The sequence below is a fragment of the Egretta garzetta genome, unplaced genomic scaffold (assembly GCF_000687185.1).
Source record: "Egretta garzetta isolate BGI_Z169 unplaced genomic scaffold, ASM68718v1 scaffold329, whole genome shotgun sequence".
In the NCBI taxonomy this organism is placed as follows: domain Eukaryota; kingdom Metazoa; phylum Chordata; class Aves; order Pelecaniformes; family Ardeidae; genus Egretta; species Egretta garzetta.
In genome coordinates this window covers 3,261,005-3,281,351 of record NW_009269999.1, presented here as the reverse complement: position 1 = coordinate 3,281,351, position 20,347 = coordinate 3,261,005, and the positions used below count along the sequence as shown (strand labels likewise).

Genomic DNA, 20,347 nt, shown 5'->3' with positions numbered 1-20,347 from the left:
AAAAAAGTAACTACTACCCACATACCATCACAGCTACTATTCTGAAATAACAAAGGACAGATTGTAGTTAAGTTCCCTCTCTGGTCAAGTATTTCAAGTTCAGTATCAATATGGGTACTGACAGAGAACGATGTGAGCATAATGCTCAAAATTTAGATGAAGCTTTTTGGTGTGTTTTCTCCCCACAAAGAAACACTGTTCATTTTTAGCTTTTTCCTTTAACATAAGCCCTCCTTTGCAGAACTGGAAGCTACAGGACAAAAATAAACATTTTAAAAGGACAGGACATACTGCTAACTGAAAAATAAAAGCTAATTACAGGGGACAAATAATGAAAAGCAGTATGAAGCATTTTAAGAGTTGATTTTCATAAATTCCTACCTCTTCTCTAAATTCGTCCCTTAGATGAGCGGTCAGTAACCCTTCTTCAATGATGAGAGGCATGCTCAAAATAGAGCAGTCACAAGAGTGCGCTACATAAGCTTTGGTTTGATGCACAGCAAACAGGATGATGTGATCAAAATTCAGACTCAAGCACAGAAAATGAAGCATAGAAAAGTTCTTCCTCCTTTATTATTTATTCCAATAACAGGTTTTCAATTAAGAGGATTATATAGTAAAACAACTGTTCTCACTCATAAGGAAATAGTTTTTAAATCTGATTTGTAGCCAAAAGATGCCTCTAAATTGGCTTAGCTATAGATTTAAAGATTATCTATTTGTCTCATTACAGCAGTTCTGATTAAACCTTTCAAAACATACAAATGCCAACAATACATAACCAGATTTCTTATTCATATTAAGTGAGAGAAATACCTCACCATTGCGTAACAGACCAGTCCCTGATGAACAGACACACAAATTCTTATAAAATATAAAGAAGTAATAAATAAAACATGGAAAAAAATTAAAGAGTAAGACAAACCTATTTAAATTAGAACACAATGCAGTTTAATATGGGACGTGCATGCAAAACATCTTAAAGAATTCAGTAGGCTACTTTGTTATAAAGAGAGTAGGAAACGTCATCCTCCCCTCCCAACACCTTCCATAGTTAAAAACAGGGAGGGGAAAATCAAGGCTACCTAAAGCCTTCACTCTCCTCCTTCCCCACCACCCACTAAAATAGGAGTTGTTTTTTTTTTTTTATGACACACATCTAGAAGCGGTAACTTGCTCTATGATGCCTGTGAATAGGGCCCAAAACACAGAAACATCTAAACATCCAAATTTAAACTCTCCAATCCTGTCAGTGGATAAAAGAGACTAGAAAATGTCTCTTTCAGGGCACCATGGTCCTACTTATAGAGTAGGAAGGTAAGTAGCACTCCAGTCTGAATTTCAGCCTGTACCCCAAGAATAGCTTGATTTTTTTGTTTGCTTTGGGGAAAGAACGCAAGAGAAACAAGCACATGCAAGTTCTGAAGACAAAGGCTTGTCCTCAGTGACTCCTCCAATGTGCCAGATAAGGAAATAGCTACTTATTAATTCTTTAACAATAAACACTCACCCACAGTAGTTCACAGTATAATGTATGCTATGAATATCAAATGACTAACATTTAGGTCCCCACACACAACACCCTTCTGAAATCTGCTTCTGATTAAGCCATGGAAAGTTTTAGTTTAAGGATCACTAGCATTAGCAAAGGCAACAGTGGCCTGCATTTGCTTTGCTCTCTTCCTAGTCTTTCCTCCATCATAAGCCACATGCCTCTTCTTATGCTAAGAGTTAAATATTTTGTTAGATCCTTTTAGATCCTACGGTACCTATGAACTCAAGTTTCAAAGGGACTTTAAGTACAAGAGTAACGCACTCATGAGAAATGGCATCATGTAGTTGAACTCTACAACAGTTAATGAACCCCACTATGACTTACTGTTAGCTTTCCACTTCTCTCAACATACGGGGTTGACACTATAAAGCCAAGTAACAGCCTTATGCGTGTGTTGTCTATCACTCTGTCTGTAAGGTTTGCACTATATATTGGAATTTAAACAGCATTCCACAGGGAACCGATTTCCTATTTTTTATTTTAAGAAAATATTTTTGATAGGCTGTATTTATGTTAATCTGTGTATCTCTTCACTAGGTTATACTGCTCAAAAATAGCAGATTAATAGTCAGACATGATACACGAGAATTTATAGATTTGTTTGGGATAGATATCCATGCAGTCTTCCTCCTAACTGGTGATCAAAGCAGAGACATTGACACACTCAAATAGCAAAGCATTGTGTTAGCTGGTCAGGTAGGTATGCCCCTTATTAATCAGAGATAGCTTTCAAGTACTTAGCAGTTTGTCTGACAGGCCACGTTTTACACAATTCCAAGAAGGAGCAGAGTTGTTGCTGTAAATAAGATTAAAAAAAAGTCAATCTTGGTTTTGAGGGAGTGATGAAGAAGATTCGGATTAGCCTTTTCTTGAGTCCAGGTAAGGAATACCTGCAGAAGGTTAAGCTTGACAAGAATACTGCAAACCACCCTCATTTAGCATTCAGTAGGAAAATACTCTCCTCACACTGCCAGAATAGCACAAAGCTACAGAACAAAGCCTGCAGAAAGACTTGGAATTTCTGGAAAAATGTCCCCTTCTCCCCAAAACTGCTGTGTTCAAGCATCAACCTCTTCCTCTAGGGAAACTTTGAATTGTCCTAGTTTCAGTCACTAGTAGCCAGAACAGATGACAGATTTAAAGCTTTGAGGACAGTCAGAGCACAACACAAACTCACATGAACCAAGCAACCAACCTTAAAAGGAAAAAACAAATCAATAAAGTAGACAGATCAGGGGTAGTTAAGTGCCTGGCACTCCATGGCTCAGCATGCAGTGCTCATTTTAATCTGAGCACATGGCACTGCATGCTGCTTTGAGACAATCTCAACATGACTCATTACAGGCTGAGGCTACACATCACCACTTTACAAGTTCTCAGATTTAAGCCAAGTGAATACAGCCTTCAAGGTCTTGGCAAGTTGTTAATGACACCAAACTACGCATTGTCAGTTCTCCCATATGTGGGGACCACATGTTCTTTCTCTTCCAAATACGCTTTAACCAACTCACTAATTCAGTCTGTACAGCTTTACTATGAAGTTGTTTGTGCAACTGCATCTTCCTGGAGATGTACCTGGGTAACTACTATTCCTCCTAAAAAGGCTGTTTAACACATGCAGTTGTTGGACCTTTTTAGGAAGGTCCAGCTCTAGGCAGTGCACACTATTCAGGTTCAGCAAGAATTTTTACCAGCTAGGTGCAAGAAACCACCACTGGCAAAAGCAGCCTCCTAAAAAGAGATGAAGACACAGACAGCAGCAAAGATGTCTCATTTTCTCCACATTCCTATCACAAAAAAGAAAGCACAGAAAACATTGCAGAGAAACATTAATACGTCTGATAAATGAAGGTACCAGGTTTTGAAGAATTTAGTTGGAAAGAGAACCTTCTCCCTTCCACTCTAACCCCTGACGATCCTCCTCCTACTATATAAGCATGTAGTTACACTGAAGTGAAGGATCTAGAGAACATATAATGAAGAATCATTCGCATGATAAAAATGGGAATTGTCATATTATGTTTAATTTAATACTGTACCGCTTTTCCTTCATATATTAATAGTTTTGCATCAGTAAACTCTCACTGAACTCTCCTACAATACTAAATTCCCTTCCACTGTGCTATACCCATTTCCTCAGTTACTGCTGCAGCTAAGGCCATGACTTTCTTCTCCCTCCTCTGCTCGCCTGAGGCCTTGTGATCCTGGGAAAAGACAGAATGAATACAGAACACCAAATATTGCAAGCATACCATTCTTAACAGAGCATGATGCAAAGGTGAGACTGATGACTGTTGGGAAAAGTTGTTAGGTACACTTTCATGCTGTAAATAAGCAGAGTAAGTAGCAAGACAGACTTTGCGTGATGTAAAGAAATCTCGTAATGTTAGCATAAAAATAGAAGCTGCAGACCAAATTCACTCATTAGCATGTTTAACAAATGCAAAGGAGAAAAACGTTTGAGCAACAGAGATGCACTTAAGACAGCACGATTTGTTGGCTGGCTACAGAAACCTTTAAGATGCGTAACGGCTTTCCAGCAAGCAGTGGCTTGGAAGCAATGTGCATGAACAGTGCGTATACAGCCGTTGGATACTGGCGTAGCTAAAAATGCCATGTTTAACATAGTACCACGTTCTTTCATTTTTAAATTTAGGAATCTCAATCTATACATCTCTGCATAGTTTTGAGAAGAAAAAAACATGGAGCTTGGAAAGGAAAGAGGTTTCAAAGCCAGATTGGCATGGCACTACCAGGGTGAGGTCCTTCACTTTCAACTTCCTTCAGCCACTCAAGAGATGCTAGACAAAGACTTTTCAGGGAAAGATACGATTTATACAGCAGACACCAAATCAAATAGTCCAAAGTATCAGATCAGAGCACTATAATTCTAGGAAAGCCATGATTATAGCAGCAAAGGTGCATGGTAGGAACTGCTTGTTGCCTTGCTGGGCTAGTGGTGCAGAAATGGTAGCACAAAACTGAAAGAATAACTGGGTCATGTTATTCCCACAGAGCACATCCTCACATAAGAGTTCTCCAGGATATCCCAGTCAGAGACATGTCTGACATTTCCTAACACTCCTCACCCCGCAGGGATGTCTGCCTCCAAGACGACAAAAAGCAGTCCTCGTTCTCTGTATCTCCCACCTGCCTGCATTCAGTAAGATGTTTTCATTCTACACAGTTTAACCTCCTCTTACTCCTTTAGCACTGCAGAGCCCAAATGCAGTGACCTAGATGCCACCTGTGCAGCACCAACAGGTATTTTAGATGGACTCACACTCTATGACTTCTGCTGCCAGAGATGCTCGAGGGAGGAAGAATCCAGCTTGATTTTCAGATCCCAGGTAGAACTTGGAGGGTGAACAACAGGCACACGGGTGCACACATATGTGTGTAGGGGGTAGAAATAAGCAACTCAGTATTTAACTTCAAATGATAACATTGATTTTAGAACTACTACTGTTTAAGACAGAACCCACTTTCTCTATGCCACTATTAAATAACAATGCAAACATTTGCCAGTCCTACCAAGGTTGACTACGCAGTTTATACAGATGAACTTTCCCATAAAGCAATGGAGAGAGAGTAAAAGCAATAGAGAAAAGAATGGTCACAGATTCCATCCCTTTCATTAATATAATCAGATAAATACGAGTACTAACTTTTATGGTAGTCTAAATAAGGCTCGGGAGCACTCAAGATTTCTGCCTTTACATGCAATGCAAGTCAAGGAAAGAAAAAGCTGAATTTTAAACATGCAATATTGGGATAGATTCTGGCCTCTTGCTTTAACTAAAACAAGACTAAGTTCTGAGCTAAGCTCAACACCCTTTGCCCCAGAAGTAAATATTCCCTCTTCCCACCTATTAACACTGTAAGTGATGAGCGTTCCTTGGAGGAACAAGATACAGCAGCTTGAGAAAGAGGAAACTATAATGTTGTTATGATAAAAACGTCTAAAAGGACCTCATCCTATTGGAAATGGAAAAAAAATTTAGCAGCCCCTTGCTGGGACTATCAAGTCAGTCAGAGCTGGTTGGAGATCACTGAGTAGGTGAAAGGTGTATTTAAAAATGCAAAGTATTTCACATCTCTATGTTTTAACACACTATTGTAAAGAAAATGTATGTGATGCTTTTGCTTAGTGTTTGTGTATCTGAAATCACTATACAGAACTTGAAGTGATTGCAGCTGTCAAGTTCGAGTCAGAGGCTTAAACTGCGATGTTGATTTAAGCAAGTTACTTAATCTGTCCATAAGCCTACTACTGGAGCTTCAAGCAGAGATTCTCCTTTCAGGTCAACCTCTCCTCTTCAGGTCAATTTGCTTAAAGGCTTAAGCTTATTAACTTTGTAAGAACTTAAGTGCTGGGGTACAAAGGAAAATCCATACACTTAAAAGTTCAAATACCTTTTCCTATTGTTTTATTTTAAGAGGAAGTAGATGAAATAAAACAAGACTTTTGATTTCACGTGGTATAGGGTATTTCTACCACAAGAGGGCACTAAAATCATACTTAAAACGGATCATTAAGCTGTTGCTGTACACATTACAGAACTGTCATAAAGTAAGGAAGTATGCATTGCTTTCACAAACATACACACTCACTACATAAAAGCATTCAGATATCTTGGTGGCATGCACACACATTCATAAGGCACTCACGCTGCCTCTACTTCCAACAGAGCAGCACAAAGCTTTTTGTAAAAGCATTATCCTGCCAAGTAATGACAGTGAGACTAAAGAAACTTGAAGCTTGAAACGAGTTGTGCTTCATGTTTTGAATACCATCAGTCTATTAATAGAAAGTTTAAGATTTTGAATTTTGATCTTGTCTACAAGAAGGTGAAGTACATGAGATCATAACGAATTAGAACTGTCAGAGGTAGATGCTTACAGTCAGGTAAAAATATTTTGAGTACAAATGACTTCTGATTGTCCAAGGAGCAATTCTGTTTACACACATAAGGAAAAGTCCTATGCAACAGCAATTAACAAATCAGCATGATTCAACAGCCAGCTGACCATCACACTAAAAATGCTTCTAGTATATTGTTACCTTTTTAATGAGGGTTGACAACATCTGAATGTTCACATTGGCCAGTGAAGTGCCACCGGAACAATCCCTTAGGCATTAGTTGGATATTCCTCTATAGACCTTGTCACAGGGTAAGAGCTACTTGCAATTTTTTAAGCCATAAAGGTGTGTACACCAAATCCTGCCAATGTACCATTTCAATATCAGACAAAAATAATGCTGGTTTTCTCTACCAGCTTAATGAGCAGCACAAAGCCAAAGTATCTAACTTCTGCAGCTCTGAGAGTTGACCATGTTTTTCACATGAAGTTTTTTTTACACTTGTTATGCAAGTCTCTTGGTCCTGTTATTTGTTTGTCAGATCTGTACGGCTGCTTAGGTATCTGACAAGCAACATAAAGTTTCTGCTGCTTAACATGCTTCAGGAACTGACTTGCCAGTAATGTAACGGTTGATCATTCAGTAGCAACACCCTTAACACTGCCAAGTCACCTCTGGAAGGACCACCACAGAATAATCCCGTAACAATGAAGTCTTCTGACCGTTTTCTCACGTTATTTGGCAATAAGGCAGTATGTGGGCAGTTAGTCCAAGTAATGGAGGCATATGTAGCACTGCAGCACTGTTGCTGCATAGTATCCATATTAGTTGCAACTGACTGAACTCCTGCAGCTGCCTAAAACACACATCACAGGTGATACAGATGTTCTAAGTTTTGGACACTTCACACACCTCCTCCATTAGAAAAAAACCAAACAACCACCAAAACCCTTTGCAGATTTAGAAATCCTTTTACAACAAAACCAAAAATGTGTATGTACTTCAATATAGGTGGCAGAAATTAAACAGAAAAGTGCTGGTCTGAGGTTTTTAATTCCTCTTCTCATATGGATGAAGTGACTTGGGTTTGAAATATAAGTTTCTAATACCAGGCAGCAGTACAGACAGAAGCATATAAGCAAGCATTCAACAAATCGGTGTTAGTGTATCACACTTCTAAAGTCCTGTGCTAACAGCAAACATCCCGACATGCTTGTGAAAATTCCTATTTCCCCTATTTGAAATATACACTAGGCACATGCTGTAATCAAAAATCAGGCTATAAATTCAGATTTTTGATCCCATATTCCATCCCATGCTAGCATGTAAGTCCCACTGACCATTTGTTGGATTCTGCCGATGGTTCACGGCAGCAGAGCAAGGAACTCCGTGTCTCGCTAGTTAGTTCAGTTCTCGTGAATAGAGGCTTTTGACAGGCGAAGCAAAAACACAGCTATCACATGGGCCTACAACCCAAAGCACAAGCAGCCCTACTGCTGTTACTTTCTGAAATACTGAATGAATGCTTATCAAAACAAGATATTAAACTAGAGACAACATTTGACATTCCCATTTCTTGGTAATTTTTTCAGCATAACATATCCATCTCAAAGGATATAAATAGTTACCACATGCCATCAAGTGCGTTATAAAAAGAGGACAAACTAAATTCAGTATCAGATTGTCCCCAAGCAGCAACACATGATCTGAAAGGCTGTGAAAATCTCCTGAAGTAACAACCAGTGATACTGGGATTGTCAAGCACACATTTGATCCATTTATTTACAAATGTGCTGCATTAGCTCTAAATCCCCATTCAGAAAGGTGTGTGAAAGTTTGAGTTCAGTTTGCATCTCATCATCAAAACATGCTTTCCAGTCTGTCATGGAGACAAACAAGAGCAGATCATGCTGCTTTATGAATCTGGAAGTCTGCATATTAACATGTTAACAAATGCTGTAAGTGCAAAAGGTAATGTTAAATATTAGCATCTACATACAGTTTGCATTTTTTAGGTTTTATGTAGTGGTTGAATAATTGTATATACTATTGCGTTACGTATGTAAGGTCAAAATTCAAACTTACAATCTCTTTTCAACTGTTTTCTTTGGACTGAAGGATGAACAGAAGACTCCCAAAATGTCAGGATACTTGTAAGTGCGAAGTGTGACTTCTGGGTATGCATTCTTGAAATAATTCTGGTTTTGGAGACTTAGCCTCACTTTCATACAGCCTGTCAAGGCTCCTCTCAAGTCAGTTGAAGTTTACAGTGGGGGAAAAAAAAAAAATATTTCCCCAAACCTTATGAAAATAAGATAGGCAAATCTACCTTTCCATTTTTGAATTCTGAGTTTTGACTGAAACCACAAATCATCATCAAGGTTGAATTAACCAGTATGTTTATTTTACACTCTGCACAAGAATGTACAAAGAACATTTACACTATTTGTCACGTTCATACTCTCAGGTTTCTTGCACTCAGACAAAAGACGACCTAAAGGGTATTATAAATAGAAATGAAAAAGAAAGAAATATTAAGACAGGAAAAGAAGAAGGCAAAAATATAAATATAGAGTAAAATACTTTTGCCAGAAAAAGGCAAAAATATAGAGTAAAATACTTAAATACTGGAACACTGAAATTTAATGAGCAAATTAACATGCTAAGGCATATTCAGCTCTCTCGATTTAGCAGCTCCACAGATTCCTTAGAAACAAAACCAACCCCAATGTACTAGGCGAATATATTCACGCTCACCTTGTTAACCTGTGGCCAAGCTAGCAAAAAAGGAATTATACTTTCTCCTCACATTCAAGAAACATAAACTTCCTTAACAGCATATGCAGTAATAATTGACCTCAAAATAAACAGCCTGAATCAGAAATCAGTGCAAACAGCAGCCAAAAATCAGCCAAACTGGAGGAGTATTTTTTCAAGTATTATGACAAGTTTAAGGAAGAAAAGCATACAAAAGAAAAGAAAAATGTAAAAGATCACTTTGAGGTTCAAATACACCCATTGCTCGTTACTATCTCAGTTCTGTGAATATACTTTTAAATTACTTTCTGCTTAACTTCAAATTAGAGTGGCTATCATTAAGGTTTGACTGGAATAACTTTAACCTAGCGAGTTGCAGCCATTTTTAAAGAAGATCTTAATAAAAAGTAAACAAATATTCAAATTTTTTTCCAGAACAGTGAAAGCTTCTCTTGTGATTAAATGTGCAAGTTCCACTACCACTTATGGTAGCTGTTGGAATTTTTAAAAGAAGGGCAATCTGATGTTAAGAGATTCAATGAAGAGTACTGGTCTTAGAGTTGACATTACGGAAATCAGTAAGAGACCCATCAGTTGAGCCATAATACCACTTACGAAACCACATTTAACCAAACAACATTTATTTCTCTGCACAACTCATGTGCTGTCAGTCAAAGCAAAAATGCATAAGGCCATAAAAAGACAGTATTATTCTAATGACATAATTCTGGAATTTCACCTACAATGGCATCATTCATATTGTACCAGGAGATATGATGGCCTCTAGTCTATGTTTAGGCAGTGTAATTCTAGATGCTAAATCAGATGAAGTTTCTCCATGTCTTTCCACTGGAGAGGGAATTAAAAAAAAAATAATTTAGAGAAAGTCCTAGCAATACTAAAAATCAAAAGCATTTCTCTTATGTGAGGTTTTCATTTAAAAACAAAGGAAAGATTAGATGGAAAGATACCTTAGTAACAATAGGAGAGAGAAGGGATTATTACAAAGTATATTCACAAATGTTCTTCAAGATTGCTCATGAGCAGCATATTAGCCATATGCAAGTACAGACAAAATACTTGAACTATTCAGTGGGATTCACTGAAATGAAAGAATCCATCTCCAAAGGCTATTACTTTTTTTTTATACAAGTAGCCACTAAGGACAGTAAAGCATTCTATATCAAAATTTTAAATTTTTTTTTTTTTTGAGAGATTGGGTTTAAAGTCATTCTTCTTACAGATTTTTGGAGGGTTAAGAGCTGTGACCACAGATCCCATATAAACAAAATAATGTTGACACTATATAGTCTATTCTGTAAAGTAAAGACTGAGCACTGGAAAATGACATCCAAAGTAGGGAACACACTGAACAGATATGAATTTAAACTAAACTGCTCTTCACCAAATTCTTCTTCTTTAAGAAGACAAGGGGCTGTTGAGTAGCCTAGCAGTAGTAGCTGTGCACTTCCATAAATACCGAATCCAGCATTCCTCATTTACCAGTAAGAGATATCAGTGGGGCATACTCAGGAAGTAACTTGCACTCAGTGGCAGCCCTCTAGATATTTAAGAAGTCATCCTCAAGCACTTCTTAACAGACTAACTTTTTCATTAAAAGCCGTGCCTCAACCTTGGTCCTTATAGGGAAAAAGCACTATAAAGCAAAAGGGAGGATCCTTGGAAAAAAAGCAGAGTAATCATGAATTTCAGGTCAACACCCAAGGCAAACAGACACTATTTCACTTGTGGTCCATCTTTCAGCAGTTGCTTACCACTGCACACAGAAGAGGTGATGTTGTACAGAAAAGGATAAAACTGCAAACAGCGGATCATCTTCAGGCTGCTTTCACACTCCAAGCACTTTGTTGTCAAATCCAGTGCGTGTCTGAAGGCCTGCAGGGCTCCACTAATGTTGTTTAGAGCCAGATATGCATTTCCTAGGCTCAAAAAAGTCAGCGGCTGCGAAGAGAAAAGCAACATACCCCAGCATAAGTAAGTTCACTGCTTAAGATTGATAGGAAAACCTCCTGTCAATCCACACCCTCCCAAATTTGGCTGAAAAGAATTTAGAAAACTTCTTAAGTAAGGACTGCCTGTTCTTAGAATGGAGAACTATCAGCTTGATGCATTGGTACTAAATAAAAGCTGTTTTGACATAAGGTTGTGTTCAGGATTCCATCTTCCTATGATGAAAACCAGCTGTTAAATACACAAAAACTGAAATGAAGCATTAAATACTTACTTATAACCCATCATGAACATAATGCTTCTTGCACAGAGTAGCAAAGAACTAAACTGAAATGCTTGAAGACATTTTAGAATGATTAAAAGTCAGCAAAAATGTAAAAATATTACTAGTCTTCTGCCAGGACAGATGCATTTCATTTGTCAAAAGTGTTCAGGATTTACTTGAGCAGAACTAGGTTACTGAAAACACCAATGTCACGCTAGCTTAGGGGTATATATTTATGTTTAGTTTCAGTTCTTTATAAAACTTAATATTTTTGTCCATGGCTTTTGGTTGGTCTCCCTAAAATATGTATTTTTTAAAAAGTACAATTACAAACACCTTTTTCACTAGGCAGAATTTAATTAGCACTTGAATACAGGCACATAGTAAAGCAATACATTTTGTTTGTTGACTGAGAAGTCTTACACAAAGTAATTTGCTGCAATTAACAGTATAATGCTAGAATAACATTATAATATTGTAATTTAGCAGCCATTTTTTCCCACTGAAATAATTTTACATTCATTATCTGAAAACATGGGGACTGATCAGTAGCTTAAGATTTTTCAAACTCATCTTAGCTTGTATTATTAAAAACCATTCAGAAAAAAGTGCAAGCTGAGCAACAGCATTCTTTTTTTTTTTAAAAGCCTTTGCTAATGTAGCACATCCTTCACTCCCTGTAGCTGTAATTAATTTCAATTTGTATTTACTTTACATTATATTCCAGGAAATAGTACTCAAGGACAAATTCTCCTGCCAGATTTTTTGGTACCATAGGTATTACTGGACTGAGAATGCCTGAAAAAAACAGGAGCAGGCATTATTGTAATGAGGTAGGACTCACCAGTATTTTTGAAGAAAAGCCCTACTCAGTATGGTCCTAAGGATCCCTAGGCTCCTCCCCTCCAAGGATGATTTCAAGTGTTCTTCTTACAGCACATCATTCAAGCGTAGTTCTTCCTATAGTTCCTTTTTGCACTCCTACCTTCCCACCCAAATGGGCCAGATTCCTTTCCAACAACTGCAAAATCGTTCCTGAATGCTATATTGAAAAAACTTACTCTGTTTTAACTTCTTTGTGTGCTAGATGACTGGTAGCCTAACAGGTTTAAGCTCTCTGTTTACCTAACTACAGAGGTGGAAGCACAAGAAAAAGTCACTTGAACTTCTTACTGAAGCATCTAAAATGCAAGAACAAAATTACTTGCTAGAGAAAAGGTGTCCCCTGCCACCCACTTCCTTTCCACAATTGTTCTGGCCAGACGAGTAGTTTAAACAGTTTATACACAAATTTTCTGCGTGACATAGGTGACAACCTACAAAATGTTTATAGTGTTGTCAATCAGAAATACAAAAACCTGTTTTGAATCTATGGTTGGAAGTAAAGTCACCCAACGACTAGAACACAGCTTTTTCTCTAGGTATATAGGTGAAATCCAGGGACAAATAAAACAGTACAAAGTCAAGTGACACAGAAAGATGTCTATGCAGCCAAAGATCTTGGTGACATACGTGCTACTTAAAGGGTCTTAAAAATCAAGACACAACGCTGACAGCATTATGTATCTCTGTTGTAGACGAAAATGTTGCCAAAACACCAGGATTAGATTCCTTGGAGCCACTGCTGATAATACAGAGGCAAAAAGTCTGTCATCTATTTTAGAAGAACTTTCGCTCTAGGTGTTTATATTCTCAGCAACCAGCATCACTCCCAGTGTGATCAAGAAATTTAAATGAAAATTAACATCTGTGGCAAACCACAAGCTAGAAGCTGAACTGCATGCACAGGTAAGTAAGCACAAGTAAGTAACATGTATTTAGAAAATAACGAAGGAAAGGACATTCACCACTGAACAAACACAAAACCCATCATCTTACCTCAGAGGCATTGATGGCTAAAGCCTTCAGAAGGAGCCTGCTGGCATCCAGATGAAGACCATAATGAATCAAGAGGTTAGCAAGGTTGACCAGAGGGATGTCCTGATACTCATGTGGAGCCAAATTAAATGCTTTTTGCAAACAGGTGATAGCAAAGGTGCTATTTCCAACAGCACGCCAGTATAATCCAGCTTCATTAAGCACAAGCCATAGAGGATCTTCCGGCTATAGGAGAGTCAGGGAAAAAGATGAAAACACCCACAAAGAGATGTCTCAGGAAGACAGAATTGCCTGGTCTTTGCTAAGAAACAAACAAACCTCACCCTTGCATATTAACTAGTTACAAATTACACTTGGCTCTGACTGCTAGCAGATTGTTCAACCTGCTCTGCTCTACTCAAATTGATAGGATTTACAGTCTGAACTGTAATTTAGTAGCAGCTGTTGCTCACACTCTACTCACATGACTGCCTTGTATCACTACCACCAAATCCCTTAAAACATACAAGTGATAATGGTTAGCTTGCCTCAGGAAGCAGTATTTGCACGCTGCTTCAGAGTCTTAAAATTACATTAATTCAGCTCTATGTAGAAATGTTACAATTTGAAGGTCAGGTAGCTTTTAAATTGTAGTTAGATGTACTTCCAGGTCCTATAATCAGCATCAAGACTTCCTGTCAATTTAAGGTTTCAGAGTTGTTCTTTCTTAGATTTAGTTATCTATTTGTTTTATCAAAGTTGACAAGTGACACGCATTAGATACTGTTTAAAGATTACAAAATAGCAAGCAACAAGTGAGGGCAGGTGGAAGAACGGAGGAAGTGTCAAATACACCTTGAATGTTCCTTCCTCATCTTTCCCCTATAACAGAAAAAACAAACACTCATCCTAGAGGAGAAACAGTAAAACTTTAAGATACTGACAGTTGGACAGAGCCATGTAAAAATCCACTTTCAGATGGAGCAGTTTGAAATCATTTACACACACTTACATTCTAGTTTTTAATATTTTCAGCATTCCGTGTTACCCAATTTTACAAGGAGTTTAAAGTATGAAAGCAACAACTGAAACTGATGTTCAATCCAGCCTATGTGTCTGAAGCCAAAAGGCATGCATGAGTAAGAAAAATGCAGCTAGGATTAAAGTGAAACAGATAAGGATCTTTACAGTACTATTGTGTTGATGCAATACAGCTGACATTACAGTAATACTGTGTTGAAAAAGTTAATCAGTACAAAGATTTTCTTCCAGATGTTAAGAACAGCCTCACACACAAGAGAGTTCTACTTATGGTTCAAGATGAACTGGAAGATATCAAAAGGATCTGTTACCTCTTTGTTCAGAGTACCTTACATAATCTATAATTGTAAAACTATGTAATTGCCCCTATTTTGTAGTGAACATACATAACATTACTTGCATGTTGTTCATGCCAAACTCCTCACTGAATTACACTCCATACGCAGGTCTCAATGACCTTTCTTTAAATCATCAGCAAGTTATTAGCACTCCGTCTTTCCCAATACAAAGGTACCAACTATGGCACTCCTGCTCTAGAAAGTTTATCATTAGCAGAACAGCCATGGCACAAGAGTGTTCTTACATCAGCATCTAGATGACCCAGAAGTTCAGACTTTTAGTGTGAAGGCAACAGAATACTACAGTTTAAACCGAAATACTTATGCACTGCAACAGTAAGACATTAGACATGGATAGGACTGTTCTGAACAGCACAGTACTAGCAATCAGCTCCTGTTAATTTTTCTTCTGGGTAAGACAGATGCACATAGTAAATGGTACTGATTTTAGACTAAAAACAATACATACATACACTGCCTTGACACAACTTGTACAAGAGAGTTAACCTGAGAAATATCAGCTTCACACATCAAAAAAAGTCAACCTCCACCACAGTGCTTCCTGTCATTTGGCTGGTGATGACTCTCAAAGGCCCCATGCAAGATGGAGGTGGCATTCCACACGGTGTTATACAGCTGTACATGCTTTGCCCCAGAGTGCTAATTATCCTGACAGAAGATTGACAGAGGGTTGGTTTCTTTGGGGGGTGGTGGTGGGAGGCAAAGTAGTGGGGAGGAGGAGGAAGAGCAAAAGGCAGGCATGTAGGGAGGGGTGAAAGATGGAGGAGTAATTCCAAGCTATTTCTCTTAGTTAAGCAAGTGGCTGCTGGGATTAGCTAATATATTGCTGCTCCATGTCCTGCAGTAACAAGAACAAGTAACTACAGGGCTGTTTGGCCCACACTAAGCTAAATTAAATGGATATTTTGCTATAAGGTTGTGCTTTACTTGTAAACATGGATTTTTAAGTTAGTTTCATCTCAGTTACAGGCAGCAAATAAGCTTATTTCTTGCACATCACTGACTGGCTTCTTTCAAAGTATAGAAACAAGCCTCAAATAGGAATTATGAACTTATCTCATGCTACAGTTTTTGACATACCTTTTTCATGGCATGATCTAGAAATGCTGCTATCTTCGCCTGTGTAATCGTTTGATTGTTGATACGAGAATGCAAAACCTGGACAACAAAGATTTACATTTTTTTTTAAACTGAATAAGTTTTACAGCATATATCTACATGGGTCATTCAAGTCTCACTTCCCCAAGTCTTCCCTTTAGTGAAGGGAAAAAAAAGAAAAAAAAAAAAAAAAGAAAAATTGTTCTAAATAGGTGATGTGAACATGTAACAATTAAAGCAGCCAATCTCCAGAAAGCAACATGAAGGACTAATCTGTCTAAAGTTACCAACTTGTTAGATGCAGTAGTTACTGGAAGCCCCAAGATCATGAATCATGTCAAGTGACTGTTAGAATTTTTAAGAGAAAGTAGTCATTTTAAATAGTAAGTTAAATTTCCTATTCTGTGTGCTTTTTGTCAGCATTTGAAAGAAGTAAGACAACAAGTCTTACAGTGAGTGACAAGTTCTCCCTCTCTCCAGCCCTATTAGAAAACATTTGCCCCCCCTCATTGGAAGTATTGATTGGCTTGTGGCATCAAGCAATCTTTTAAGTATCAGAATCTTTTGTGTTCCGAGTAAGATTTTTAAGGCAATAAAGAGGAGAACTTTATGACATAAGAGAACCAACGAGAAAATATCTCTTACTTGTCTTGCTTGATCATCCGGCATCTTGAATTTCAAATCTAGATTACTGTCTAGTTCCTTGACCAGTATGTTTAAAGATTCATTGTTACGAGCATCAGTAATGGAAGAACAGTCTGGTGCCTGGGTTTCTCCATGCCCAACAGTATCCCTTGGGATACTCAGGATTGGCTGGACTCTAGCAATAAGGAGAACCAAGACAAATTAATGGCATGTGCTGCATGTCACTGATCTATAAACATAAAAGTCAGCTATATATCAACTGACAAGCCTCATACTGTAGACTGCCACTACACACGTGCTGCAAACCAGAAGAGTTCAAGCACCACCCTACCCTTGAAAAGTCATTAATAAGGTCTTTCCATTTTTAAGCACAGAACACTTGTAACAATGGACAATGCAGTAGAGATAAGACACAAAAGGTTCTCATATTATGCTCATAGGGACTGTATGAAGTTTAGGTCTAAATAGATAATATCTAAATAGATAATAGATCAAGAGGTAGCCAAATTATTTGGAAGAACATTCTAAGTTGAACACTGTTTTTTTTTAAAGGAATCTTCAGAACATTTGTGGATGGGAACCTTTGCTTAATACTAGAATTATACCAACCAGGAGAAGAAAGCTTTCTTACTATCACTATTATAAAGTTATGTGAGTAGGATATTATGAAATTGCTTTGATCTATGTAAGGTATCTATTGCAACATAGACACATTTATTTTATCCTACGTAATAACAAATATTACTGACTATTCCACAACTAAGCTGGTTGTCTACCTCTGTCCCACAGGAATGAGCCAGGGCTTTCCATTCCTAATCCTTTTAAAATATTTTCTGTTCTTCACAATTTTCTGTTATCATAACTAAAGCTAAGAGAATCTACGCAATGTACAACAGTTATCTGAGTATCTAATAACTAGTTACTCACCTCATTCTCTCTTTCAGGGTCTTTTTTTTTAAATATACTCTACAAGACCTTCAGATTCGTGCTTAAATCCTCATTCTTTTACTAATACTGTAGATATTTCACGTATTCATCTTGTACTAACAGTCAAGGAAGAATCACCATGAAATTTAATCTGACTGTTACAGTTACAGCAAAGATGACAATAAAGAAAAACACCCTCATTCTGTGGAACAGCCAGAGAAAGAGGTCCAAACACATCTCTGCTGTTGTTTACTAATTGCATCCATCCCCTCCAGGAAGAAAATACTCATAAGACATTAGTGTGGAAATTTACAAGTTTCACACTATGTAATTTTTAAAAATCAACACTTGCCTGAATCCCCTGTTTTCTGGAGGCAGGAAATAAGTTGGCAGTTCTTCTGGATCAGGAATTTTGGGAAAAGATTTCATGCACTCTGATCGCTGAGGCCAAAGAATATGCTGTTTGTCCTAAGGGGGAAAGGAATTATTTTTTATTATTTTCTCAACATTTTTAATGTTCTAATTAACAAGCTAATAAGAATATAAGGAATAGCCTGGGGGAAAAAAAGAGCAGAGAACTTTAAAACTATTATTTTTCTGGAATATCAGCAGATTAGTTTTCTATCTTCTCAGCCGTACCACTTTACTTGCAGCAGACGTTTATGAAGGTAGCTAAGAACAACTCCCTCTGCACTATAGAAGAGTTTCAAATGATGGAAAACTAGTGCAGAGAAACTACAGAGATGCGTATATGTTGAAGACATTCAGAATGCTACATTCTCCAGTGCTGCCACACATCAAAACTGTAGCTCAAATGCTAAGAAGTTTCACATAAACAATGACAAGTTTCACTTCCACAGCTCCTCTTTCAAAGGGCAAAGCTTATCCTCTTCACTCACTCTGTTGGATTCTACGCTCCACACTGAAACGATAGAACGAGCAACAGGGGAAGACTGCAAGGACTGGCTGTGTTCGCTTTGGTTTGCATGAAGATCCAAATTCAAAGATGTCATACTAGAAGTTGAAGAGTCTTCACCGAACTAGAAACAACAGAAAAACAGTATTTAATAAAGAAAAGAGATGGTGTATTACTGGCTGAATTTCTGCACATTATTTTTTTCCCTACCATTTACGTAGCTAAGCCTCAATGATGGGCTGGAATTTGGGTAGTGGAAAAAAAAATGCACATTTAAGCTTCTTGATCCACTCACACCATGGAAAATAATATTAGTGTTGTATATAAGTCAACAATGAAAACACAAGTGCAAATCAACAAAAAAAATGCTAAAAGGTATGACGCAAACATTTCTAATAGGCCACAAAAAATCTACTTATTTAGACTGCATAGCTCTAGTTCAAGTCAGAGTTACTCATGGCTTGCAAAATTATCTTGATAATCTGAATTTATCATTACTATAATCAGAAGAACATCCAAGAAGAAAACATAGCATAATTAAAAACAATTATTCCTGTTTCTTAAACTATTTAAGGGGAAACTCCAGGACACATTCCACATTGCAAGATAAATGAAACCACAATCATCTGTAGTTTTAACGCAGCAGCGGTGTTGCTTGTGTGACTGCCATTCTAGATTTTCAGTATTAGTATACACCTTGCTTCCAAAATTTCTCAATAGCTGTGTATCAGATTTCCTTGGTGCGCTGCCTAATTCAAGATACACAATTAGCAAATACTCATAAAACCAGGCTAACACCTTATTTTTGGGTTGCAAAAGCACTCACTAGATTCATCACCAATGAACTCTGCTCTTTCACTTATTAATTGCTTATGGCAGTTTTGTGCTCCTTCTGGCAGGAAAAAAAAGATTAAATTGTAAGGAGCATGCAAAAGTTGTGTAGCGCGAGTCATACGAGCATGTAACAAACAAAAGAAACTATAATCCGTTTTAAGGCTGTAGAGGTAAGTGACTGATACAACAATATTTTAAGCACACTTTTAAGCTGTTATGTTGGAATATTCTTTCCACCAAAGAACAGTTATTGTTCCATATACCACACGTACATTAGAAAAGAAAACTAACTCCTTAGAAAACCTTTGCCTCTTCATTAACATTAGCTGCCTAATGTTCTTTCCTGTCCTATCTGAAGGAAACTAAATTGGAAAATTAAACATGTTATGCTCCTGCTAGCATGCCTGAAATGTAGTATGTTTATGTAAGAGAAAGCTGTAATTCCTCAAGTGGGGATTCTTGTACTTCCTAGAAAGCAATACTTGGCTGTTCTATGCAGGTTGAAAAAGCAAAAGAGTCTATATAGAAGTGGCTGGTAACTCACAGGAAACTAAGGCTTTGGACTAAAGTTAAGTTTTTCAATTAAAATAATTCTAATAGTTTTCTAAGTAAAACAAAGTCTTATACAATACATCCTCTGAATTTCTATAATCAACAGTCAATCTCAGCTTGTATTACTAGCAAAAGAAACCAGCATTAAATACCTTACACTCTGAAAATAAGACCAAATGATTTCTTGCTATAATTACCACATCCAAAATGTACCCCCTTTGTCAAGCCTCAAAAAAATTGAACTGTTTTCCTAATAAGGAAAATGGGATGCAACTTAAAGCAGTGGTATCAATTCACACACAAACCTGAACATATTCCACATTTTCAAAAATGTCTCCACGGTGATAACGAACAGGCTGGTCCCACTGGCAATGCAAGCTATGCTGGTGGTTGCCCAGTCTACAAATCTGATGGTTCCCTGCAGAGCATAAAACATTTTTTCTACTACATAAGTGAGGTTTCTGAGGAGACAAAGACAGCATACAGTCAACCCTTCTGCCCCCAATTCAGTCAAACCTTTATTTAATCAGTACAGAGGAAACTCCATCTTCAAGAGGCTCAAAAAGCCCCTGTTCAAGAACATACTGTAATCCTTTGTTTTAATAAGCAAAACACAATAGCCACTCAGGGCCATTTTAATATATAGAGGTTATGTCCTGACATTAATCTGAATATGTGCAATTCTTCATTGCTATAATGAGCATGA

General features: G+C 37.5%; 1 protein-coding gene across 7 annotated transcripts in view; it reads right to left on the bottom strand.

The window, feature by feature from the left end:
• The window catches only part of TTC17 (tetratricopeptide repeat domain 17), a 60,056-nt gene that overhangs the window by 19,657 nt on the left and 20,052 nt on the right, over positions 1–20,347 (bottom strand). For all 7 annotated transcript variants that reach the window (XM_009647556.2, XM_035902986.1, XM_035902984.1 and 4 more), the window contains 7 exons: positions 19,947–20,059; positions 18,239–18,379; positions 17,692–17,807; positions 16,413–16,587; positions 15,750–15,827; positions 13,291–13,515; positions 10,952–11,138 (listed from right to left, as the gene is read on the bottom strand). In XM_009647556.2, coding sequence (XP_009645851.1) covers positions 10,952–11,138; positions 13,291–13,515; positions 15,750–15,827; positions 16,413–16,587; positions 17,692–17,807; positions 18,239–18,379; positions 19,947–20,059 — 1,035 coding nt within the window. The remainder of the gene's footprint in view (positions 1–10,951; positions 11,139–13,290; positions 13,516–15,749; positions 15,828–16,412; positions 16,588–17,691; positions 17,808–18,238; positions 18,380–19,946; positions 20,060–20,347) is intronic.